Raw genomic sequence first — 26,489 nt, 5'->3', positions numbered from 1 at the left:
AGACCCAATCCATTGAGAATGTAGAGGGTTAAATCATCATCCGAAACCGGATGATCAATGATTGCGAGTTCATCGACAATCACTTTGATTCCGTGAAGGAACTTAGTGACAGTGCGAGTTCCACGAGTGCTCAAAGTCAAATCTTCCTTGAGCTGCATCGCACGCGTCCGTGATTTCCCGCGTATAAACGGTTAAGTGTTGTCCAAACCTCATGGGATGTTTTGTAGGCAGCAAGAAGAGAGGTAATAGTGGTGGAGGTGGAAGCAAGGATGGCGTGGAGGATAAGTTTATCTTGGCGAACCTAGTGGGAGTTCGCGGCTTTGGAGGCAGCGGAATTTGTTGCATCAATGGCAGGGCATTTTTTTACACCTGTGACAAAGTCGATGAGATCATAGCCAATGAGCAAGGCTTCAAATTGAGCCCTCCACTGGGGGAAGGTAGAGGGGGTGAGTTTTTCGTTGATGGTAGTGGCAGCATTGATGGTGATGATAGGTGAATCAATGGTAGATGCAGAGATAGCAGCCATGTTGCAAGAAGCAAGAAAGGAAAGATACTCGTTAGAGGTTTGGCTCGACTCTGATACCATAAAAGAGAATTCACTATTTTTTTCTATTCATGTTCTATATCTTTATACAACCCGAGAGGCTTAGTTTTAGGCATTCAAAAATATGTAACGGAAAAGTAAATTTACAATCACAATTAAAAGCAATATTTACAAAGATAAGAATGCACAAAATCTGGTAATATTCATGGTGACAGCTAGACTTGAGTTGGCACTTGTTTGAAATTATCAGTTTCCTTGATAACCTTAACAAAAAATTACGTTATTGAGGCTTATCTTGGATCAAATTTTATGACAAAGTCTGAATTAAAATTATCCAGTAAAAATTATTTATCACAAATAAAAAATTCATGATAAGATTTTATAGAAACTATTTACCACAAATTGATATTATAATTAATTTTTTTTATTATGAATACAAGATTCATACTATAATTTTTATTTTTAATAAAAGTATTCTTTTTAAATATGATATTCAAATTGATGCTAATTATTTCTCTTTCATACCCTCTTAAGCTAACTATAATGTCTCATATCTCATAGCAAACAACTTCGTAGAAGGTAACAAATGAGATTTTGAAAAAATCTAATAATTTTAAAAATATCTTTATTAAAATATGATACTTTTCAAATTATTTCTAAATTAATAACGTTTTTAAAAAAATTCTATTGAAAATTGTCTTTTCAACATTGGGCTTCGTTTAATTTTGAAAGTTATTGTATCAAAAAGTAGCTTTCATATTTGACTTGAAGTTTTTTGGTAAAGTGACAACTTCTTATTGATTTGATGTAATAAAAAATACTGTAAATTCGTAAATAATTTGAAAAGTGTTATATTTTAATAAATATTTTTTTAAACTGCAAACCTTTTTTATTTTTCAAAAATCTGGCACCAAACACCCCTTGAGCACTTTTTAGTCAACAATCTGCCTTTTTAAGGTCAAGGTTTACTATGACAAAAACGTGTGGACTCCAGCTGGACATCTTTTACTTCTATTTCTATCTTGCAATGGCTTCAAGGGAATGGCTATTCTCTCTCTTTCAGCTTCGTCTCACCTAAAGACTTGAAGCCCTTCTCAAGGTCTGAGAGGATCTTCTCTAAGAGGTACCTAGCTACTTTTCCGTTGAGATTAATGACTAAAACTCTAGCTAGATGATAATGTATTTCTTTTCTTGGATTCTTATTTCTCAATTATTTCTGTTTTGTTTTATATCTACATGGAAAAAAAATTCTAGCAAGGGTACAACCAAGATTAATATTGAATATTATGGCTCTTTTCTTTTCTTTTCGTTTCTTTTTTCTGCTGGCAGATTAGTAGCTACCCATATCATCACAGTTTGAGGAAGGAGACTAAGAAGGAAAAAGTCTTGGGTTTAGTTTGATATGTGGAAAAGAAGAGAGAAAACCGACATTGAGATGGGGAAGAAGGAGAGAAAGGAGTGCATATTGAGGAATGGAGGGTTGTTATTGCAGAAGAGAATTTCTTATTTTAATGGCAAATACTCCAATCCCATGCGTAGCTTTTTGGCCAAAGAGCTTCAAAAAGCTACTGACAATTACAATCATGGGAATCTAATTTTTACATGTTCGTCCCGTTTCAAATGGTATAAAGGTTGTTTGGAAGGTCGAGTGGTTTTTGTGAAGAAGTATTTTGATCATTCCATTGCAACACATTCTCGTGGTTTTTTGGCTGATCCTGAGATGGTTACTAATGAAATGTCAGTTGCAGCACAAGTGAGCGGGCATAAGAATAGTTTGAAGCTTTTGGGATGTTGCTTAGAAACACAAATCCCCACTTTAGTTTTCGAATTTCCAATGAATGGAAATCTTGGGGATCAATTAAGATCCAATCCAACTGGTTTATCGTGGAAGAGTAGATTAAAAATTGCAAATGAGATTGCTTCAGTGCTTACATATCTCCATACTGCGTTTCCCAGGCCAATCATTCATAGAGATATATATCCTGGAAATTTCTACTTGGACCAAGACTTGTGTGCGAAGCTCTCTGATTTTACATTATGTATGGCACTCCCTGAGGGCAAAACACAAGTACAGAGTTTACGTATTTCCGGGACTGTAGGATATCTAGCACCTGAAGTATTGCGGCTGTGTGTGTATTCAGAGAAGAGTGACGTGTTTGGCTTTGGCTTGCTTTTATTCGACCTTCTAACGGGAAAGGACTATCGTGAATTAGTTGTGTCCAAAGGTTCCATGGACGATCTAAAGGAGGATTATCTGATGGACTGCATACAATCCTATATCAGAAATCATGGAATTAATGGGATTGTAGACCCTACTATTCTAGCAGAGGGGGGAGGAGTCCCCCACCATCATCAATTTCAAGCAGTATTCCGACTTATTCTCAAGTGTCGTAGAATGAATGCAGAGGAGAGGCCGATCATGTTGGATGTAGCAAAACAACTCAGGCGAATTCAAAGGTATGTTTCTTCACTTCCTTCTTCTTCTTATTTTTTTTTTAGAAAAATGATTCATAAATTAATTATAATTTTTACCATCTACTCAACTTCATATCTAATGACCGTGTAACTTAGCCAATCTGATTTAATATTTTTTTTATAAATTATTTAAATGACATTTATTATACATATAATTTTATTTTCTATTTTTTTTAAAAATGTTTACAAGTTTGTTTCTATCTTATTTACTATTTAAAATTGGATATATAATAATAATAATAATAATAATAATAAATATTTGGGGATAAAATAATCTAAATCTAATCTGACCATCTAACTACCTGGCTTAGCACAAACTCGATCAACTTAAGTTTTTTTAAAAAAAATATTGTATTGAAGCTAAGATAAATTAAGTCCCATTATATTAAAGATCAAATATCAAGTTCTAATATATTTAAATGTATATTGTATTTGAATTATCTAGATTGTGATCTAATCAAAGTTATAGAAAAATGATGCATTTGCTGTAATAAGTTCTTCCCCGTATAATGTAGTTTTCTTAATCTTCATCTTATATGTTTTATTTCTTTTCATTTTTGCTTTTCTATTTTTTGCTCTTTTCATTTTTTCTTTTTCTTTTTCTTTTTCTGTTATTCTTTTGCTTTTCCTTTTTATTTTTTCTAACATGACATAAATGTTCTAGGGGAAATTTCATTTCTGATGAAGCAATTCGCAATGATATGTTTTCTACGTACAATATTGGATCAACACGTCTCTTGTGCCATCGAAAGACTCTCGAATAATGTGGTATTTTAAATTAATGTGTGAAAGACCGTATATTTTATTTAAATTTCTTATTTTTTTAAGTGAGACTTTTATATATATTTGTATGTATATTATGCTTAAGAGCATGATTCCAAAATAAATTATAATAATGTTAAAGAGTTATTTATTTCCCATTTTAGATTAAATTTGAATTGTTGAACAAAGATGAAGGTACAAGCTGCTTTCTTTGGTCAATTGTTTTGGCTTTAAATTTCTTTTTCTTGGATCCCCTTGCATGATTTTCCTTTTTCTACATGGAAAATTTCTTTTTCTTGGATCCCCTTGCATGATTTTTCCTTTTCTACATGGAAAATTTATTTCTTGCTCCCCTATTGGAGGATCTATCTTTGTGGAACACTGGTTTTCAGAAATATTTTCCAATGAAAGCAGCAGGAAACTTCATCTGTGATTTGAATCTCCTATGGTCCTTTCATATTTGAAATTTCTATTGACCAAGAATATTGAAAACAGTTGCTATCTCTTCCTCTCTCTTTGAATTAAACTGGGAAGAAATTTCTAATGACAAAGATTATATTATCTTAATATATTGTTTCAATAATTTAGGTCTGTCAATATTATATTAGAAAGGGCAGTACTCCATGATGATAATCTATTTAGTATTGGAGGGCAGGAATGGGCAAGGTGAAAGGGAATCAAGCATTAACAAAGAAGGAGAGAGAGAATGTATGTTGAAGAATGGATTTCTTATTTTGATGGGAGCTATTCCAATCCAATTCTAATCATTGGATGATTCATGATTATTGATTAGTTTAAAACTTTGGTATGACACAACAATTTGGTTTATTAAAATTAGTTAAATGTTATTTATAAATTTTTAAATTATTTAAACTTTATATATAAGACTTAAAATGAGTAAAATGAATTTGAATCGAAATATAAAATAATTTATTATTTGAAATTTTATTTTTATTTTTTTTAATCTACTTTCCCCCTTTTAATTTCTTTTCTTCAAACTTTCCATCAAAATTTTTAGATTATCCTAATATCTTTGGTGATAATTCATTAATTATTAGTCAGGTTATCAGACCTCAAGAAAAATAAGAGGGAAATCAATATTAAGAAGGGAAGAAAATTGAATACCCTTTTTGAGTATAGGGAGATATAGGGTCAAACTTTATAATATAAAAAAATTAAATGAATAAATTTTGGCAAATAAAAAAATTATAATATAAATTATAAATGTTTTATCAAATTTAACTTTGGCTGGAATTCTTTGAACCTTTCTTTAGAACTCAACCTGAATGGAGTGTGAAAAAATTCAATTCAAGGCAAATTTGCATACCAAAATGTTTTTACAAATTGGTGCAAAGGTTATCCTAAATAATACTTAATGGAATATTGTAAAAATGATTTTAACAAAATTGTGTTTGGTTCTTAGAAAATTTGAGGGAAAATGTAAAGAAAAAAATAAATAAAAAGAAAAAGTAGAGATAGAGTAAATAAATAAAGTTAATAAATTGTTTTTATGTCACTCTAAATTCATTTCACATCTTTTTAACTTTTTGATATGAAAATTAAATAATTTAAAAATATATAAGTTTTTAACTAATTTTAATTATATTTTATTTTCTTTAATATTTTATATAAGACAATTTTATCTTTCCTTGTTATTTTTTAGAACCAAACATAACTTTAAAAGAGCATAATTATTGTAAGAGAAAATTGATAAGGCCTTACTATTCTTTCACAAAAGATGTGGGCTCCAACTAAAAAGTTTAGCAATGGTCTTCTCTTTTGCTGTTGGCTAGTGAGGTTTCTCTACTGTTCCAAGCTGTCTTAGAGCTAAATAAATAGGACATGGGGCTGGTTAGTTGCACCTGTCCAAGCAGATAATGTTAATTAATCAACCAAATACAAACTTGGCTTGAGTATAATTTTGGGTTATAGATATTGCAATAGCTCAAAGTCTTCTTCCTTCACAAATCTCTACTGTGAACTCCACCATGACATCTTAAATTGGGGATCAGCTCATCACAACATCTATAGCCGCGCTTCTTCTTGATCACCTCACCTCAGCCACACCCATAAGGTACCTGCTTTTCTATTGGTTTCCCAAACTTTATTGGTCTGATATTTTTCTTTGTTTTGAATTCCTTTTCTTAGATCTTAGATTAAGTTGGGTTTCAAAAAAAAAAAAGAAAAAAAAGAAAAAAATGGTTTTTCTATATTTGATGAGAGAAAATATTTTTTTCTTTTTTGCATATTTCCTCAAATTTATTTCTCTCTCTCTTTTTTCTACATAAACAACAAATAATTAAAAAAATAGGTAATTTTCTTTCATTTCCTTTTATATTTATCATAATAAATCAAACAAGAACTTTTATTTTTTTTCCCCTCTTGTATCACTCTGGACCATATGAATGGAGCCTAAATTTTTGGGTAAATAAGCAACATAGAATAGAATAGTGGCTTCCTTTTTTTCTACATAGTGGTAGACTTCTGTGATTGAAAACACGGCTCTTACTTCGTAGCCTCAATGGTTATAGTACAAGCTAAGGAAACCTTTAGGGTGATAATTTATTGACTACTGAATTAATTTTGGTGAACAGAAAAAGGAAAAGGAGAGAGAAAATCAAGATTGATAAGAATGGGCAAGATAAGGAGAAAGGAATTGAAGAAGATGAAGGAATCGATGTTGAAGAATGGAAGCTTGTTATTGAAGGAGCGAATTTCCTATTTTAATGGAAAGTATTTCAATCCTATTAGAAGCTTTTCTATGAAAGAACTTAAAAATGCAATAGACGATTATAGCGCTAGTCTGATTTTCGACCATGACGTGGGTAATTGCATATGGTACAAAGGTTCTTTGGAAGGTCGAACAATCTCTATTAGGACCAACTTTTATGAAGGTGTTGAAATGGCTATCAATGAAATTGCTATTGCTTCACAAATGAGCGGCCATAAGAATGCTTTGAAGCTACTGGGATGTTGCTTAGAAACCCGAATCCCTATTCTAGTTTATGAATTTCCATCTGGTGGATCTCTCGTAGATAGAATATTTTCTCCTCCCAACCCTTTGTCATGGAAAAGTAGATTAAGAATTGCTTATGATATTGCTAATGTAATTGCCTATCTCCACACTGCATTTCCTAGGTCCATCATTCATACCGATATCAAACCCTCAAGTTTCTTTTTGGACCAAGATTGTGCTGCCAAACTATCCGATTTCTCGCTTTCTATCACTCTTCCTGAAGGTGAAATGCAAGTGGATGATGAAATTCGTGGAACTTTTGGATACTTGGCTCCTGAGACTCTTATCTCAGGTGTGTACATTGAGAAAAATGATGTTTTTAGCTTTGGCATTCTTCTGTTGGAACTTTTGATTGGGAAAAAGGTGCACTCGATAATGCAGGAGGAGAGAGCTAGTATACAAGATTATGCCCAAAGCTTTGTAAACACCTGCGACATCAATGGCATTGTGGATCCTATAATTCTAGCTCAGCCAAGAGGGATACATGAAGAGCTACAATTTCAAGCCATATTTGACCTTGCTATGAGATGTAGTATGAAAGATATGGACGAGATACCAACCATAGTGAATGCTGCAAAAGAAGTTAGGAGAATTCAAAAGTTTGTCCCTTGATTTCCTTTTCACTAGTTCACACTAATTTACATCTTTGTATTTATCATGTATGTTTGGTTGTTGAAAACTTAGAGGAAAGAAAATAAAAGAAAATGTTAAAGAAAAATAATTTTCTTATATTTGATTTAATTATGAAAAATATGAAAAATCAAACATAATTAAAATTAATTATACATTTATGTGATTTTATGTTGGTTAATCTTTACGTAAAGGTGAAAAACTAATTAGAATAAATTGGAAGTAACATATAAATGTAGTTTATTGATTTTAAATTTATTTTTTTATTTTTCTTAATTTTTTTTCTTTATATTTTTCATATTTATTTTCTTTTCTTTATATTTTCACATGAATTTTTTGGAAAACCAAACATAGCCTCTCTATGCATAAAACAAATCTAGACTTAGTTTTGGATTTTATAAATTATAAACAAGATAAAAGTAAGTGTTTACAAAAACATCTAATAAAGACAAGGTCTGACCCAAGTGCACATAGATTATGTTTGGTTGGCAGAAAATATTAAGGAAAAAAAAATACTAAAGAAAATAGTTTCTCAAATTTGGTTTCACTATGAAAAATATAAAAAAAAATAAAATATAAATAAAATTTGTCAAAACTTTATATATTTTAAAATTATTTAATTTTTACATAATAAAGATATATAAATAAAATGAGTTTGAAAAAGCATATGAAAATAATTTATTAAGTTTAAATTTATTTTTATTTTTCTTTTACTTTTTCTCTCCCCTCACAATTTCCCTCAAACTAGACATAGTCATAATGTCTATTAGTCACATGATTATATGTTGTATTTGTGCATGAAAATGAATATAAATTTTGATAGCATGAACAAAATTATTTAGAGTCTGTTTAACAGTGTGATTTTAGGTTTGTAGTCTAAAAAGTACTTTTGAAAAAAAAATAAGTGTTTGAAAAAATTTAAAAAACACTTTAAAAAAAATATTAAAATCACTTATAGTGTTCAAAAATTAGTTATAGTATTTTTCGGATAAACATTTTATAAATGATTTTCCTAATAATACTTTAAGGAAAGTACTTCCATTAAAACTACTTGGAGTAAAAATCCTGCTAAATGCACTTTTTTTTATCGTAATAGAGGGTTTTATTAATGCAAAATCAACCAATATACCTTGTAATAGATGGATTAATATTTTGGGCTAGTGGTCAACATCCTAACCACCTGTATACAAGCATGTGTGTATGTGTCATATGTATAGGAAGATTGCATGTAGTATTACAACTTAGTTTTTTCAGCGCAGATGAACTAGTCATGGCAATAAATGAACAAGCCAATTGTATTGTGGATGCTTAATAAAAACTCTGAACCACCAGGGAAAATAGATAGTTTCCTTTGGCCTCCTTCATAAGAAAAAGTTAGTGTTTGTTTGCATGGATTTATAAAATAGTTTTTGAGAAAATTTCTCAAAAACTATTCCCACCTATTTTCAGAAACAAAATTCAGATTAAAAATTTACATATAAAAATAACTTTTTTAATTATTTTTCCTAAAAGTATTATATACTTATATATAATATAATTTTTTTTTTAAATATTCTTTGTATTTTTAATTATTTTTCAAAATAGTTTATAAAAAACACTTGAAAATACTTTAATTATTTCATAAACATAACCTTTAATTTTCTACAAGAAATTATCAAAAAAGCTATTTTCAACAAAAAATTGTCAAAGGTGATATAATTTTAGTCTTTTCCTAGTTGGTAAATTACACATGGATCCAATGTACCATTTGACAATTTTGATGTCTTAAGAATATTTTTATGATATTATTTAAAATTATTTAATTTTGTGTATTATATGTATGTGACCATGGTTTTTACAAAAAGGGTCCAATCGGTTACATAACCGAGGGGTTTTTTTTCACTCAAAACACCACTGAACCCAACCTTGATTCGCCCCTTCTACCCCTCTTTTAAAGGGCCCAATTCAAAAGCCCAATCCTTTATGCCATTTGCAGGCCCATTCTTGAATCCACGTGATATGATAGAGGACTTATGGATATAGGGGTCTCCTCATTCGTGTTTCAATAAAAGGAAATCCACCCACAGGACTCCAGAACCAGGGGCCTAAATCACACGGAAGGCCTCGAAGAACCACCAAGCTGCATGCATTTTTATGTTGAGTAAGGCAAACAATTTAATTATATTTTTAAAATAATATAATATTTTTAAAAATTATAAAATTAGTTAAAATTAAACAATTTAATTTTACTTTAATTTCAATATATTTACATTTAAATACTATACATATTGTATTTAATAATATTTAAAATATTAGTATATTTATATCTTATACATGATTTAATTTGATAATATCAAAGGTAAAAAATAAATATTATTGATTTTTAATATATATATATATATATATATATATATATATATATATATATTTATATGATTATTTCTAATTTTAATAATATATAAATTATATATTTATGATGTTATCGATTCAACCGCAGTTTAACCACCGATCCGATTAGTGAACTGTGAACTGACAACTTTTCAATTCATTATCCGGTCCGATTATGAAAATATTGATAAAAACAAATTTTTGTTTTTAATTGTTGGATTACAATAAGCTTATCAAACAGTTTTAAAATGTAATCATGTCGTACGGAAGTACTATGTTTTTAATATTTAAGTACCTTGAATTTATTATTAATTTCATTTCACTTGTCCTTGTTAATATTTGTTTTATTAATATTAAATATTGATTAGTTCAAAATTTATTTAGACAATTTTTTTGGCATTCTTGAAAATAGTGGGGAAAGGAAAAGAAATAAAGAAAAATAAAATTTTGTACTTAATTTATAAGGAAAAGTATAAAGAAAATGAAGTATATTGAAAATTTTTGTATAATTTTAAATTCTTTATTATTCTCTATTTAAAAGAGGACATAAAATTAAGATAAATTCTCTTTGTCTATCCTTTTTCTTCCCTTTTCCTTGTTCTCTTCACTTTTCTTGATTTTCTCTCCCTAATGTTCTCCCTTGATCCATCCATAAGATTCACTATTTGATTGTAGCTAGCTCTTCCCACACATTATATGCATAGAGGTCTCAAAAAACTTCTTGCATAGCATTTTTTCTTTTAAACTCTTTACTTGGTTTGAAGATTACTTAAAAATCTATATATTTTTAAATTCCACATTCTTCATGCAACAAAGAAAAAAAGAAAACATCGATTGTCCCAACACATGCAAGCAGGTGATCCATTTCCCATTTTGTGGGGTCCCAATGCATAAGCATGTGAAGGAGTAATGAGTGGGGAGGTCGGTGGCTTTTAAGAAAGACCCACCCACCACAAACCCACTATGGCCATTGGCCCTTTCCCTTTGACCCAGTCAAAGCCTTTCCCCTATTAGGATCCAACCCAATATCACGTATGAAAGCAAACCTCCGAACCAATCGGGTAATTTAATACATAGTTTAATAAGTTTATTCCTCCCTTCTAAATTTTAACATAAATTAAATTTATTTTATTTTTTGCATTCTATTTTATATATTATTAAAAATAAAAAATATCATAATAATCTTAGCAATTAACTTGGATGTAAAATTATTAATATTTTTAAACATAAAATATATATATATATATTTGAAGTTGAGGGCTCTTCAGAGGCAATCGTATACACATTACTTCTATGAAGCTACTGTCGGGGCCGGCCTCCCAATCATTAGCACCTTACGAGGTCTCCTTGAAACTGGAGACAAAATATTGCGCATTGAAGGCATTTTCAGGTTGGGCAAACACCTTCAAGTAACAAAAATAAATGAACAAATAAAATTATTAGGGGAAAAAAAAAAATTAGCGATCAAGTTGTTTTACTAGCATCTAAATTCTTGTTGCTTCAGAAATATGTGCTACATGTCTTTTAATGCAAGGCTTTCTCTTCGTGGGCAGTGGGACTTTGAGCTATATCTTCAACAACTTTAAGGGCACACGAAGATTCAGTGAGGTGGTGATGGAGGCCAAACAGGCTGGTTATACCGAGCCAGATCCAGGGGATGATCTATCTGGAACAGATGTTGCCAGAAAGGTAATACAAGCTTAAATTTGGGTTAATTAAATGGACATGGGACATCATTGTGTTTCCATCCTTGCCACTACAACTTGCCTAATGCAGGGGAGGGGCCATTTGATCAGTAAATTCCCTCTTAAATTTCCAGACAGTTGGATCTCCAACAAAAATTTCCCTACTCAATATACAGGGGAGGGGCCATTTTTCAACTTCTTTGAAAAATAGGGGTAAAATTGTGTGGTTACTTGTTGGCTGTCACTCTCATCCAATTAAAATAGGTGGCTGGGTGAAGTGATCACTACTCGATATGCAGTCAGTACATGGCATGAGATCCAGAAAGATTTTGGGCACTGCAACTATCTACTCACTATTATTGCTTCATGATATCTATTTGGAACCCCCTCTTTACTGTCAATAGATGCCACTCACTTGTATCAAGGCAGCAATTATATTTTTGTTAGATTTACTATGATATAAATACAGAAAGATATCATGGGCTCCTGAAGCAGCTGCCATTTTGCAGGTGATAATTCTTGCTAGAGAATCTGGTCTAAAACTGGAACTTGCGGATACTCCTGTTCAAAGTCTCGTGCCAGAACCATTAAGAGTAAGAACTAGGTTTATGTCTTCGTGAACAGAACTGCGGTAAACACAAATCCATATTCAATATTGTGGTTATGATGACTTGCTGCAGGCTACTGCATCAGCCGATGAATTTATGGAGCAGTTGCCACAATACGACGAAGACTTGGCTAAGCAACTACAAGATGCTGAGGATGCAGGGGAAGTAAGTATCTCTAAGGCACTACTGTTAATTAGACCTGTCTGAAAAAGTAAGCATGTTTGATTGGTATCCTGGATAAGGGTAAATTGCAAAAACTGGGAGCCACCACCACAAGTGCTGGTATAGGATCAACTCTACAATTTTATAAATAACCTCATTTTGAATTTTTTTTTACTATCATCATGCCATTGGTTGCCATGTATCTTGAGGCGATGTGTTAAAATACCATATATAGAGTAGTTCAAGTATCTTATGTCTTATTTGATGTTTTTGAAAGCAGTCATCAAAAATCATTTTTAAGAACGGTTTTTAAATAATTTTCAATTGTTTTGGAAATGAATTTTGTTTGAGAATATAAATATGAAAAATGGTTTTCTGAGCACCTATGTACAATGCAAAAACTTCCTGGCCTACTCTCCATATTTCTAATTGTTTTTGAGAACACTCTATGAAAAACACTAAAAACATCTCAAATTTGTTTCAAAAAAAGACCATGTTGTCAAAATAATTTCTCAAACAACCATTTTCAGTCCAAAATTTGTCAAATACCGAAAACAAACACTGATCTCAAGGTGAGAAAAAACGTTATGTTAATTGTCAAGGGAGGGTCTACTCCCTCAAGAACTTGGTTGCAAGGCACATAGCCAGTTCCTTTTCTTAATAGGGTCAGTTCAGCAACACAGTGAGATGCTTTACCTCATATGATGATATGAAACTTCGAATTTACATTTCCACCATTTGCTCATGCAATTCTGATACCTACAGGTCCTGAGATACGTAGGGGTGGTGGATGTGGTTAACAAAAAGGGGCTCGTGGAGCTGCGAAGATACAAGAACGACCACCCCTTTGCCCAGCTTTCTGGCTCTGATAACATCATTGCTTTCACAACTGCAAGGTACAAGAACCAGCCTCTTATAGTCCGGGGACCTGGTGCTGGCGCCCAAGTAACCGCCGGCGGTATATTCAGCGACGTATTGCGCCTTGCCTCCTACCTTGGTGCCCCATCATAATTGTATCAGTTTCTCTGGCCATGAACCAGCTTGTAGCATTCGATTTTGACCCCCAGGCTCCATTCCTCTGGTTTTTCTCGACTCGGGCCTGTAGGTAGGTGGCATTTTCATTTTCTGCTTTTATTTTCATTAGTATTATTAGTTTTGTTTTAGGTTGAGCTTGTGGTACTGGCATTTGAGCTCTCGTATATTGCAGTTTGTGCCTTTAAACTGTATAACAAGTAGTGTAGAGACTCATCTCAGGGATTATTGAACCTAATAATGTGGCAACTTGTTCATCTTTCTATTTCCTTTTCCTTTGTTTCGATAAATATATTAATGAGTTTTGACGAAACTCTTTCTTTTTCTATTGGTTCTTTGACTATAAATAGATTCTGATTTTTTCTCTACTGATGAACAAATGGTAAGTGTTTCTCTAGGGCTGTGTATATCTCGCTTCTATTGCCATATTTGATCCTACGAAACGTTTTTCTTTTTGAAATTAGTTAGTCAAATGAAGCAGTTCTTCGATTAGCATTGTTAGTTTTTTCCTTATAAAGTCATTTTGTGTTGTATAATAATTTTTTGTTATGTAACACGTTACAAAATCGGCCAGCAGTTCCTAAAGAATTGAAGAACGTTGAGCCAGATGCTTATTCAAAGAACTGGTGTGCAAGGCCTGGTTTTAAAGTTATAAAAAATCTTTTTTAATTTATATCCAAAGATTAATGTATAACCGTTTTTTAAAACAATTCTAGAAAATAGTTTTTGAGAACAATTAAACAATTTCTAAAAATTGTTTTATGATGTTTTGAGAAACAAAAGTTTACTTACGAACTAAAAAAGTCTACTTATATTTAATACTTTATTTTTAATTATTTTGCATGTTTGTATAATTATTTTTTAAAATAATTTTTAAAAATAGTTTTTAATAATAATTTTTGAAAAATATTTTATGGTGTTTTGTCAAATAAAAGTCTGTTTGAAACCTGAAATATTTTAAACTTGTTTTTAATATTTTTATATATGTTTTATAAATAATTTTTATGTTTAAAACTTTATTTTTAATCATCATATATTTTTATATAATTATTTTTTAAAACAACTCTAAAGAAAACAAGTGAAATAACTAAAAAATATTTTCTAAAATTACCATGTTTTCTATTCTAGAAAATAAAAAACAAAAAACAATTTTCTAGTTGTTAATTGTATTTTTTTAGTTTTTTTTTTAAATACAATTATTTTTGAAAACAATCCTCAAACACCTCCTATTTTATGTTTTTAAGAATAGAAAATTAAAAACATTTTTCTTATTTATTTTGAAGAACAGAAAATTATTCTAAAAAACAATGATAAAAAAGGTCATAAATAATTTTTTATAATATAAAATATTGATAATAAAAGTGCATTTGACAATGAATTCAAAGAGTGTAACCTTTTTAATGAAAAATAAAAAATTTTAAATGTTAGAAAAATAGAAAATGTTTTCTAAAATCATAATCAAATGTACTCTAAAAATCATTTTTACAAGAATAATTTTTAGATGATGTAATTATTTCACATTTTAAAAAAAATGCATTTTAAATATGAATAAAAGTGTTGTGACAGAAGCATTATTAATAAAAACAGAACAAGTTAAAAACGTTATTAGAGGTATTATTAATAAAACCATTGCAAGTTAAACACGTTTTTCACGGGAATCATCTCCATGCCTTCAGTTTCATTGTAGTATTATTTTGTTTTTGGTTTTTTTTTTTTTTTCAAAGAAATTCTTGGTGGATGGATTTATTATTTCGGTTAAACAAATTCTTGATGACAATTGACAAGTTGGAGCCATTTTCTCTTAACACCTAAAGCCTGCTGACACTAATAAATTACTAAGAGCATCCTGGAGAACGTTGAATAATTAATTTTAAAAACTACTTCAAAAATATCTTCCGAAAAAATTCAAAGACGTCTCAGAAGGCGTGTTTGTTCATAGTAAAATACGCAGATCTTGAGAATTGAAAATCTTCTTTCTTTTTGGTGTTCTTAACCCCTAATACTTGATTTATGAACCTAGCTGTGTTATGCCTGCTTCTTCCTCCCCCCTTCCATTGAAAGAAATTATTGGAGAAATCATCATATAGAATTTCAAGTAACTGGTATCATATCACTACTAAGAGAAATGCAGGTGTATTCAAGGGAGAGGGATTCAACAAACTAAAATTTGAGCTGAAGAGACCTTCTCAAGACTGTCATTACTCATTTGAATTCTCATCTGCCTTGTTCTTTCTCCTATCAATTGATTTTTGGACTGAGATAAAACTTTGGATCTCTGAAAAACCTTGTAATCGTCTCCGCCTTGTCAGATGAAAGGTCTGTGTTCTCCAAAATATAATCCTTTGATGCTTTGGCAATTGCTTTGATCGAACCAATGGCTTGATTAAGCTGAACAGAGAAGACAGTTGAAAATTCTTACCTCATGTTTTGTTCTTAGAAAATACTATATATATAAGACTGATCGCTTACCGAATTTGCATCATGGTTATCAATTCCAGGTATGGAAGTGATTACTCTTAGGAATACGTCCATTCCTTGCACTGATTTCTTCCTCTTTAGAGACAAGAAAGGGTAGATTCAAGTAAGAATAAAGGCTAACAATGACAACAGCAGAGACACACAATTAAAACAAGAGAATAACTTCAATCAACTGACCTCAGCCCTCAATTTGGATATCACATCCTGCCTCTTACATACTGCAATATACAGCACTGAGAATTAAAGAACTACTTGAAAGGAGTTAAGAGATATGAGCTTTAGAGAAGAGGCTTATACCCCCACGGGCATGAGCTATCTTCACGATCTTCTCAAAGCCCATCTCTATGTCTTGAACTGGCACAAATGTAGGCCTTCCAAGCTCCATTCCAAGCCTTCACCAATCACCAACAGCCAAACAGTAATCAGAGACTGGGCGAAAATGCATATTCTAGTTTTGGATGACTCACTTGAAGTAAGAGCGCACAAAAGAATCATTTTGCTCCCTGGTTGGAAGCGTGATGACAATGTAGAGATGTGCAAATTGCTCCTTTAGTTTCTTTATCCTGTATGAATATTGCTCATAGTTATACAGAGTATTAAAAAAAATGGGATTGCCAAAAATTAAATATAAGGTTATATTTGGTTTCTAAAGAATATAAAGAAAAGGAAATAAATGCTAATAAAAATGGTTTTTTTATATTTGGATGTGATGGAAAAATATGAGGAAAAAAAACACAAAGGGAAATGTTGAAAGACTTCCCCCTCCATTTTCCTTAAATAAAGGCGAGGAAAGTTTGGAGAAGGTGTATTTTCCAACAATTTAATTTTTTTTTCAAATTTTCTTCACCTTTTTCTTTCTTGATATTTTTCCTCTTCGTTTTCTTTTCCCTTAAACTTTCCAAGAATGAAATATAGCCTAAGAGTTATCGTTATACTCAGTGTACTGTTATCAAATTATAAGGCTCATTACTTCAAACAGAGAAAACAAGACACCCAAATAATGAGAAAAGCAAGGCCACCTGCTAAAGGTTGGCAAGTAGTTGTTACAGTCCCAGTTTGTCACGAAAACAAAGGCCACTGATAAACCACCACAGTTGAAAATGAAATCCTACAAATGAAAAATCTCAAAAAAAAAATCAGTGAGAGAACCACTAAATACATAGAAGACAGGCAAAGGAAGAGAATTACAGGGGCAATTGGGACGAAGTTAAGACGGAAAGAATTTGCTTTGAGGAAGGAGGAGATGAAGTTGATGAATGATGGGTGCTGTTCATCTCTCCATGTGTTCCTCATCATACAAACCCCACCACTTCCTGCATTACACCAAACAATGTTACCCCCATTCAACCATTATAACAAATCACAGAGTCACCCAACAGGCTTTGTCAATTGTCAGCTCAAACTGCTCAACTTTCAATTTGAAAGGCTAATTTGTACCCCTCAATATCTGTCCCTGTTACTTAAACAATCCTTTTTCATTGTAATGATTAATCTTATAATGAAAAAGAAAACAGTAACTTACAAGTAAGCAGGTCCTATGAATAACTTCCTGTCCATGCAATTGCTTTTGATCCTAAGGAACACACTTTGTGCTCATAGCATATAGATACATATAGTTGGTGGTCTTATTTGGTTAGCCTTTTGTTTTTGGGTTTAGTTGGAAGCCAAAGCTAAAGTTGAAACCAAAGTCACAATTTTTAAAAGTTAATATCATTATTGTTAAAATTTGATTAAACATGAAATAACTTTTTGCATAAGCCAAGATCGAGCTTCTACAAGAAGCAACATTTTGTTGGCTTCCATATTAAGCTCTTTCTTAAGCTATAAACTCTTGAACAAATGAACCAAACCGGCATAAAAGTAACATTTTCTTCGCTACCATATTAAGCTCCTTTTTAAGGCATAAGTTCTTTACACAAAATTAACGGATATGGAAGTTCTTATTGAGCTTAAAAAAGAATTTTTGGCTTCTCAAAGTCAATCCAAACAGGGCCTATATCAAATTGATGGTCCTATTTACCCCATGGAGATCCTCAGTTTTGGTTCTCCAAATATAATCCGGGACTAATTTTCGGTTTTATATAAAATTACATGAAATGCTGTTGAATGTATTGAAGAAGTAAATGCATGCTAAAACATTCTGTATCAGCAATCACATCATGTGTAGGAAAAAGATGATCGAAAGCAAACTTCTGATGAGAAATTAAATAAATCAACAAGCGCTTTCTGATCAGTAATAATGCAGCAATTTCATACGTAACAGGAAAAAGTGAAAATCAAGTCAGAGAGTTATGTAAATTCAACCTTGTTTCAATAGCTTTGTACTCTCATATGAACAAACACTTTTTACACTAAAAGAATGTTTACGGAACCTTCGTTTGGTTGCTGAGAAAATAAACTTCAACTATTCCATTCAGTTTCTAAGAGGATTTATATATATATATATATATATATATATATATATATAAATCAGAAGTTCCTTTTTCATCTTTCAATTTCCGTCACTTCCTCGGCAACCGAAGAGAAAAGAGAATATCGAAATTCAATATCTTTAAACTTTCATATCAACAAACACAGTTTTCCTTCGAAAGAAATGTCCCCGGAACCTTCGTTTGGTTGCTGAAAAATGAACTTCAACTATTTGGTTCAGTTTTTGAGCGATTTTTCTGTTTTCTTATTTCTCTTGGAAACCATTCTTTTCCTTGCTCAATTTCCTTCAGCTTCTCGGTAACCAAACAGAAAAGAGAATACGGAAGATACCTGAGCTCGAGACATTTGGAGGATTCTGAGCCGTTGGATCTCTGCAACTTGCTTTGAAATTCGCCATTTTCGCAATGAGATTATGAGACGAGAAATGAAAATGAATTGGAATTCAAAATTTCGAATAATCGCAATAAATGGGGATCCAAATTTCTGTTTATTTCCCAAATGACCCACTTCTTCTGTTTTTTGTTTTCATCCATACCCTTATTGCCATGTTGGACACTTAATTTTGCCACGTGGAAAAATAATTTTCCACATTGAAAAGGATTGAAGAAAAAAAGGAAAAAAAAAACACTCTTCCCCTTTGAGGTGGCTTTATCGTTGGTACTTGGTACTAGCAAAGGGATGACTATGGAGCCCGAAATCTCAATTTCCACCTCCAACTCCAAACCTCCTTCCAAGCCTTCTTCCAAACGTCTACTCTTCGATCGCCGTTACGGTTGGGTGTAATGCTCTCATTTCTCTTTTCTCAAAGTGATTTTACCATTTAAAGCTTTCGATTTTCATTTCGTTTTGATTTCGTTTTTCATTTCATTTTCTTTCTCAGATTCGACGAATGGAAAGATCCATCCCAAGAAGCACTTTCCGGCGGCCGAGGCATGTGAGTTTCCCCCCATTTTCTGACCTACCAAACATTAATTACTCATTTAATATTTTTTCGTACATGTTCTCGAACGGTGCTTTAGGGATTAAGTTATACTCTTTTTATTTTATTTTTATTTTTTCATGCATTTTCATAGCAACCAAACGGAGTTGTCGTATGAAGGAATGAGTTTATTTTTATTACCATATCATTTTGCCTAGTATATTAATATTTGTTTCCTTGGAAATATTAGGTTTTGTATATTGCCATTGGCGACAGCTTTACTGAAGACGGCTTCGCAATCGGTACGGTGATGGTTTTGGTTTGTTTTTATTTATTAGTTCTTTCTTCTTCTTCTTTTTATTATTATTATTATTATTTATTTAAAAAAAAAAAAAATTTATTTGTTTTAGTTGGATGCTTGTTCGCTAAGAAAATTGTGGAAAGAAAATTTGTAGCCTTACAAAATTTCCCCTCTCTGTGTTTGGCTTGAAGAAAGCTATAGAAGTCAATTTCACTCAGATATTTTGTTGAATTCACTTTAATTCTTTGTTTTGTTGTGAATCAGAAGACCATGAAATTATTAGGATGTAATTGTCTCCTGGTTTCTCAACACCCAAAAACAGAGAGAAGACAGTGGCAAATAGAAAAGTTTTCTTTCATTAACATTATTTACTAGCAATTAAGGATGGCATTTCCGTAGTTCTCTTGAATAACCTGCATTCACATATGCCGTAAATTTCCTTCATGTATACTACTTTGGTGGAAAGTTTATTGTTGAGAAGAAAAGGAAGAACACAAGAGAAGGAGATTTTATGAAAAAGGAGATTTTCTGAAAAAGAAGAATTAGGTAATGTTGTCAGCTAGGGAAAAAAGCATCTTGTTACTGTGGACATAAGACCCATTTATGAGTAAAGATCCCCTTCTTTGTGAAGATATTAAATAGAGGATTTAAACTAAGGCTTCAAGACAAGGGCACGCAGTGTAGGATTAGTGGTTCGTTCTCAATGATGTCCTCAGCTTCTGTTGGCTCAGAGAACAAAAAGGATATGCTAGTAGATGGTCTTCTTATAAGGATTCAATGCCTAATTAACTTGTATTTGTGACATTGGACTGGTTAACATTTTTGGATTCCTTTTCTCTTGGTTTTTCTTGAGTATATTAACCAAAGAAATATTCATTCTCTGAGTCCCCTGAGAATAAAGTAATCCATAATGCATTTCACTTCGAAGAAAGGTGCCACAGTTAAGGAAGGCACTTTATCTGTGCCATGTTGTGGCTAGGGTGCTTTCAAATTTTCAATAACACTGGCCAATATGAGCTAATAAGATTTTGTCATTGGCACCTTGCTTATCTCAGATTAGGACCACTAATGCTGACTCTGGTGGCTTATAACCCTTCTCAGTTTTCTACCATTTCTTTTTTCACAAGGCTTAGATCCTTGGATCTAAAATTTCAAAGACCAAGTATGATTTTGTTTTTTTTCTAGGATTATACAGTTAAGATGTAGGGATGAAAATTTCATGAAATATTGCAAAAATATCACTGAAATGTGAATATTTGGTAGTTGTGAAATCGAAGTAATGGAGTTTTCAGTTGTTGTGAAAACAAAGTAATGGAAAGAATTTTGTCTAGTTGATAACCGATGGTTTTTTCGCGAATCTATCACAATTGTTTTGATATTTGACTGATTTGATTGGTTTTTTTTCCAATATTTTGGCGATTTATCAATATGTATTGCCACATCAGCACAATGCACCTCAAATTGCTTAAAATTAGAGTGAGGGTTGAGGGCCTCGAATCCCTACCCTTCAACAAGGAAAGTCTTGTCTAATTCTGTGGGGCCAATTTTGTTGTTATATATATATATATGCTTTGTTTGCGTCCTAAACCAAATAATTTTATATTCATGCAAAAAATGAAATATATATATATATATATATATAAATAAAGAAAATGATTTGTTAAAAAGAGGCGCCAAAAGTGACTCAAGGTATACATAACCTATACACCCACTGCCAAAAAGGCCCAAAACAGGAGGAAGATATAGAAAATAGGAAGGGCTCCAACAGTCTCAACAAGAGCCTAACTAATAAAAAAAAAATAACTAGAGTTTGAGGACAATCATCTATAATGATTTTATTTTTATTTTATTTTTAGTTTTTAAATTTTTAACTTTTATTTTAAATTCTTTTGTATTTGTAGTTAAATACAAGAGAAATATGAACTTCTAAAAAAGATTATAAACATTTTAAAATAAAAAATAATTATATATATATATTCTTAAATACTTCAAAACTAGATACATGATCATTTTAGTAGTAAATGCATTTTCAAGTACTGCATGTTATTGTTCAAAGTCACAAATTTCTTAAACAAATTTAATATATGTATTGTTATCTTGGAATTTTTTCTAATATTTCTATGAGTTTTAATTCATTTTTGTTCCATTGATATGCATTTTTTTTTTTGAAATTTATGTCTGAAATTTCCAAAATTTTTATGAAATCCAGTCCCCAATATTCCATCTGTTTCCAATATTTTCGTCCTTGTTAAGATGTTTACTCTTTTTATTTTTATGTTTTCCTTTCCTCGAGGAGTGATTGACGAGCTGTTATATTTAATTTTTAAAGCTTGACCCAGTGATTGCCTGCTGTTTTGTTGGTTTTAGGGTGCTGTGTAGTGAAGGGTTTTGAAGTGCTGACTTATCAGGGTTTTAATTTAGAAACTGGCTAAATGTTAATGATGCATGATTGGTATAAAATGCCATAATTTGGTTTAGTTTTTATTAACTAGGGGCTCACTGCACTTCTTTGGTTTTTTTGTTTGTTTTACTATAAAGCTTCTTAAAAGCCAATGATGAATGTGAAGGTTGATTTGGTGGGTTATCTTTCCTTTATCGTATTGATTGAGATTTTGGTTTTACTAATATTTAGTCTAGTTAATTTGGGTTTTTTCCCATTCGGTTAGTAGTATATATATATATATATTTTTTAATTTTTATATCTAAATAGGTAAAATAATATAATATATATTCTATCACATTAAGAGTGCTCAGTTGGGGTACACATGTATGGTACATGTCATATGACTATCAAGAAATGGGAAGAGAGAAAAGCAGAGAAGCAACAATAGAACTTGCACTAGACTACACTTGTATTGTTGATGAACCCAAAACAATCATCTAACTGGGCAGCCTTTCTTCCAACCAAACAAATAAGGATCTCAATATATTTCCTTTAGTTTTTGTGTTGGCTTTTGCGAAACTACCCCAACCCCCATCCAAAGTAAAGGTTGATTATGCCAGGTAAGCATGTAACAGGTTTAGGAATGGTCTGTATGCCTGCTTTTCTATTACTCTTCTTTTTTTTTTTTCTTTTTTAATGCTGTCTTCTTTTTGTTTTGTCTAATTGAGTTATACCTTGTGCACTCTTATTTTCTTGCTATGTCTTACTTTCTTCAGGATAGAATGCGTAAGAATTTGGAATGCTTTTCTGTTTTGAACTTTGGTTTTGGAAGTAAACATTTATAGACGTCACAAGAAAGAGGTTTTCACTAATTTGTTTTGCCATTGCCATCTCACAGATTAACCTTGCAGCAAACACTGCAGTTAAAGTTCTTGAAAGGCCAAACCTTCTATCACCACAGGAACTAAAAGCTAGTTTTGATGATTGATTTCACAAATTTATGTCTTCGATACAAAAACCAGAATTCAACTTGTTTGCCATCAAAGGAAATTCGACTTTGCATGCTACTGATTCCTCCTCACATCCACATACAGGAAGCAGTGAGTCACAAATGGCTAGTACAACTTAAGTTTACAAATATGTGTAACACAATATCAGTTTTGTCTTGTATTGGATTGATATTGGGCATGTATAAGGTTTTGATTATGTGGCATTGGTTATTATAATGATGGGGATGGTGAATCTAATTTTGATAGTGTCTTCTATCTCAAATGATGGTTGAAGGGTCTGTATTTATTGGATCAGATTCTTTATTAGTTAAATTTGTAAATCCCAATGGCATGAACTTAAAGTATCACCATACATTCAATATCAATTCTTCTACTTGTATGAGGTATTCCAGAATGGGTTATTTGACTTGGCAATGAATCTCAGTTATTAAGAATGTACAAGTTAGAGAAACCATTGAAGCACTTAGTTTTTCTTAGAAAGAAATGGCTGATTGATTTTCAGAGTTAATTGTTGTATTTTGGATTCTTTTCTTGGATCTTAACTTTTCCCCTATTCTTTGAAAATGTGTACCATTTCAGCTGGAGTTCTATTTTGGATCTCCCCTGATCTTTCCCAGTGATCTCACATGTGGTTCATGTTATTTTTGTTTATTTATTTACTTATTTACTTAAAAGATTCTGTGGACCTTATAGTTGAATTCATGTCTTTTATTTTCTTTTTATTTTTTTTCTAACATTATATAAAAGGTTTAGAGGAAAACTAATACAGACACAGAAGCAAATTATGGTGGTGATCTCCTTTGTAGGTGTTTGATTGATGTGTTTCTTAATTTGCTTTATGGGAAATGAGACTGTCAAGTTTCTCTAAGAGAAGGGGCTTCCCTCTACTCTTGCTCTCTTGGAGAACTTTATTTTAATGTTATTTTCTTTTTTCCTAAAGTAGATGGGATCCTAAGTTTGAATAGCTTGTAAGGTGGAATGGTGCCTTTCTTCTGATGTGATCTAATTTTCCAGTAGAAGTTCATCAAAGGATAACTGCTGCCACAAACATACAGCTGGGTACTGAGTTAAGAGTCCACAGGTATCAGAAGGGTGCCTGGGGACCTTGTAGAGAGTTTATGTCATTTGGGCACAGCCAGATTAAAGGCATGATTCTGAATCCTTTATGTCATTTGGTAGTTGAAGTAACCGGCTATGTGTCTACTACCATTGAATGACCAAGGATTTGGATCAGAACTTGTAGAGAGTTTCCGACAACTTTGGGTCCTGCAGGGTAATGTTGAAGTTAGGAAAGAGTTGCAAGGACTTGCGTCTCTCTTTTGTGATCCTTTTGCTTGGCACCCTTTCTATACTTTGTGTAATTTAGTACCCCTCTTTTGTAGTTCTTTAGTGTATTTTTATTCTTCAATATATATATATATGTATGTATGTATGTATGTATTTCTTACATGCTTATCAAAAGAGTTAGGAAGTGTGCTTATAAAAAAGAAAAGAAATGTGGTCCAGGTAACTCATTTTAGCACATGAGGCTGGGGGCATTATTTTGTCTCTTGCTAAGAGGTCATCTCTCTCTCAAAAGACTACAAAATTTCAAATGTACATATATGTAATAAAAATATATGTTACAAAATATCTCTACTTCTTGTTAGAGAAATGCAAAAAAAAAAAAAAAAAAAAAAAAAAAATCTTAGGAACCCTTTCTTACTCTACTTTATACTAATTCAACATTTATAATTTCATTACTTATAATTCAGAATAATGGTTTTTTTAGTACTTAATTTTCAATTTTATCAAACACTAGTATTAAGTTGAATTGAATAAATAAAATTATGATGTATTTACACTTATTATAAGAAAAGAAATATATATATATATATAAATGGGTTAAACAAGTTGAGTAATGAAACTTGGATAGGACTAAGCCCTATAAACATTCCTCATAATTCAAGTATTAAAATGTAGTCCTCTTGGCATATTTTATTTAAATTCCTTTTATTATTCGACATATTTTCCCTTCTTTTAGTGATATGAAATAGGTGCATTAAATGTTTCATGAGAATAAAATAATAAGAACAAGAAAAAAATGACCCTATAAATAATTTAAAATAGGTGTATAAAAATGGTCATCAAACAAAATAATGTTTAAAAACTTCAAATAAATAAAATTATCGATACCTAAAAACATACAAATTCAAATCCACAATTCAAATTATCCATGCTTAAAAACATACAAATTAAAATCCACAATCCAAACAAAGAGTCTCTTTCATGGTATTCGCATTCTGGTTCAATACTGCATCTTTGCCACCACTTCCGATTCCAGGACCAATAGTTAGTCATGTTTCCATCAGCATCCTGACCAACGACAACGATTAGTCATGGTTCCACGAATATATCATAATGTCATCTTTAAAAATAAAGCAAAGTAAGAGCAAAATAAATATTAACCCATGCTTATAAGATAATTGTGCAATTTGAAAAACATATGATAATTGTTTGGCCTACCAATTTAGAAATGACTTGACCATATCTAATCCCGTATCAAACTTCATATTCTTTCAAGCATGTAATCATATTAAAAATTGTTTGGACATTTTTTTCCTCTAATTTTGGTAAATATTTTAACTTTCAATAAAACCAAAGACTGAAGACATACCTTGCTGAGTAGAGTTGGAAACTAGAAATGTCTTCATTTTTTCTGATTTGATTTCTCTGCATAAGAACCTGTTTATTTTATTTTAATGGCTAAATAAGAAAAATAGAATCTCATAATATTTAATATATTGTAATGACTAAATAAAATAAAAATATATAAATATGAAATGAGAAGCATATAAGTTATATGTTTCAAACTATCTCGATATGACCTCAAAGCAGTGGTGAAGTAGATGGGTAGGGGCAAATTAAGTTAAAAAAAAAACAAGCAAAAATTAAAAAGAATCATGAATTGTAATAAACATAAAAAAATTTTTATATTTCATGATCATTTAACTTATTACTTATATTAGTTATGAAAAAAAAATAAAAAATAAAAAAGGGAACAAAAAAAAAAAGATAGGAAATGTTTTAATTATTGATACGGTTGGTTGTGAAAGAAAAAAACTATGAAGTATGAAATGATTAAAAAAAAATAAAGTTGATAATTTTCAAATTTTATGTAAAAATTAATAAAAATTCAAGCAATATTTTTGAAGGATTTTTTTTTTTTTTTTAAAAAAAAGCAAGAAATGTGTTCATAAATTTTAAATTTTTTTACATTTTTTAGCAAAACTTTAAAAATTCAATAATTTTAGAATAAATTTTAAGAATTTTTTAAATAATTAAATTGATAAAATTTTATTCAAAACTTGTTTCTAAAAATATAATATAAATGTAGCACCATCATTATTGATAGTAAATTAGAAATTGGTATTTTAAAAATCTTAGAGTCAACCAAAACAACCTACCACTAAGAAATTTTTTTAATAAAATAATTATTTAAATAAAATTAAAATTTATCAACAATTAAGTAGAATATAATCTAAATAATCTATCTAGTATATTTTTTTCTCTCATACAAAATGATTTTCTTTTTTTTTTTCATAAAAAAATCAACTTCTTAGGAGCTGAACAAAGCTTGTACTTTTGATTTTTATTTTTTAAAATTCCTAAATAAATAAAAAGATATTTTGCGCCAAGCCCACCGGC

The 26,489-nt window shown here is 30.9% G+C and overlaps 5 protein-coding genes across 10 annotated transcripts in view; 2 read left to right on the top strand and 3 right to left on the bottom strand.

The window, feature by feature from the left end:
• The window catches only part of LOC117906857 (protein PARTING DANCERS homolog), a 70,117-nt gene extending 51,328 nt beyond the window's left edge, over nucleotides 1-18,789 (bottom strand). Inside the window, exons 1-3 of the mRNA XM_034820101.1 lie at nucleotides 18,520-18,789; nucleotides 16,948-17,072; nucleotides 16,779-16,867 (exon numbers count right to left, since the gene is read on the bottom strand). Coding sequence (XP_034675992.1) covers nucleotides 16,779-16,867; nucleotides 16,948-17,072; nucleotides 18,520-18,586 — 281 coding nt within the window. The 5' untranslated portion in view covers nucleotides 18,587-18,789. The remainder of the gene's footprint in view (nucleotides 1-16,778; nucleotides 16,868-16,947; nucleotides 17,073-18,519) is intronic.
• LOC117906852 (disease resistance protein RPV1-like) overlaps nucleotides 1-26,489 on the bottom strand; it is a 70,998-nt gene that overhangs the window by 41,026 nt on the left and 3,483 nt on the right. For 2 of the 5 annotated variants that reach the window (XR_004649909.1, XR_004649911.1), the window contains 2 exons: nucleotides 25,459-25,526; nucleotides 24,959-25,157 (listed from right to left, as the gene is read on the bottom strand). The exons of 1 other annotated variant lie outside the window; for it this stretch is intronic. The gene's annotated coding sequence lies outside the window, so the exon portion shown is untranslated. Of the gene's footprint in view, nucleotides 1-24,958; nucleotides 25,158-25,458; nucleotides 25,527-26,489 lie in introns of those variants that run through there. 2 more of the 5 variants (XR_004649910.1, XM_034820092.1) reach the window with 2 other exon arrangements.
• LOC117906855 (non-functional pseudokinase ZED1-like) lies at nucleotides 1,542-3,886 on the top strand. The gene is made up of 3 exons (XM_034820097.1): nucleotides 1,542-1,667; nucleotides 1,874-3,001; nucleotides 3,684-3,886. The coding sequence occupies exons 2-3, from the start codon at nucleotides 1,947-1,949 to the stop codon at nucleotides 3,781-3,783; spliced, it is 1,155 nt and encodes a 384-aa protein (XP_034675988.1). The 5' UTR covers nucleotides 1,542-1,667; nucleotides 1,874-1,946; the 3' UTR covers nucleotides 3,784-3,886.
• Nucleotides 5,475-7,452, top strand: LOC117906856 (non-functional pseudokinase ZED1-like). 2 transcript variants are annotated; one of them, XM_034820099.1, is made up of 3 exons: nucleotides 5,475-5,855; nucleotides 6,376-7,089; nucleotides 7,179-7,452. In XM_034820099.1, exons 2-3 carry the CDS (start codon nucleotides 6,414-6,416, stop codon nucleotides 7,190-7,192), a joined length of 690 nt encoding a protein of 229 aa, XP_034675990.1. In that variant the 5' UTR covers nucleotides 5,475-5,855; nucleotides 6,376-6,413; the 3' UTR covers nucleotides 7,193-7,452. The 2 variants fall into 2 exon arrangements, with proteins under 2 accessions (XP_034675990.1, XP_034675989.1); XM_034820098.1 differs by having other exon boundaries at nucleotides 5,477-5,855; nucleotides 6,376-7,452.
• Nucleotides 15,470-16,527, bottom strand: LOC117906908 (protein PARTING DANCERS homolog). Its single transcript, XM_034820183.1, has 6 exons — nucleotides 16,496-16,527; nucleotides 16,227-16,322; nucleotides 16,057-16,151; nucleotides 15,937-15,977; nucleotides 15,751-15,834; nucleotides 15,470-15,669 (listed from the first exon to the last, which is right to left on the bottom strand). Exons 1-6 carry the CDS (start codon nucleotides 16,525-16,527, stop codon nucleotides 15,520-15,522), a joined length of 498 nt encoding a protein of 165 aa, XP_034676074.1. The 3' UTR covers nucleotides 15,470-15,519.

This window comes from Vitis riparia, chromosome 18, assembly GCF_004353265.1.
Source record: "Vitis riparia cultivar Riparia Gloire de Montpellier isolate 1030 chromosome 18, EGFV_Vit.rip_1.0, whole genome shotgun sequence".
Lineage (NCBI taxonomy): Eukaryota > Viridiplantae > Streptophyta > Magnoliopsida > Vitales > Vitaceae > Vitis > Vitis riparia.
The sequence above is the reverse complement of the archived record's forward strand: the minus strand, read 5'-3'. Positions and strand labels throughout refer to the sequence as shown.

Excerpts from the sequence above, each read along its gene's own strand:
- LOC117906855 (XM_034820097.1), top strand. The coding sequence starts at position 1,947 with ATGTGGAAAAGAAGAGAGAAAACCGACATTGAGATGGGGAAGAAGGAG. Across the intron at positions 3,002-3,683 it reads CAACTCAGGCGAATTCAAAG|GGGAAATTTCATTTCTGATG; the intron begins GTATGTTTCTTC and ends TAAATGTTCTAG.
- LOC117906856 (XM_034820098.1), top strand. The coding sequence starts at position 6,414 with ATGGGCAAGATAAGGAGAAAGGAATTGAAGAAGATGAAGGAATCGATG.
- LOC117906908 (XM_034820183.1), bottom strand. The coding sequence starts at position 16,527 with ATGGAGGGGGAAGTCTTTCAACATTTCCCTTT. Across the intron at positions 16,323-16,495 it reads GTCTTTCAACATTTCCCTTT|GATAAAGAAACTAAAGGAGC; the intron begins GTGTTTTTTTTC and ends ATATTCATACAG. Across the intron at positions 15,835-15,936 it reads TATCCAAATTGAGGGCTGAG|AGGAAGAAATCAGTGCAAGG; the intron begins GTCAGTTGATTG and ends TTGTCTCTAAAG.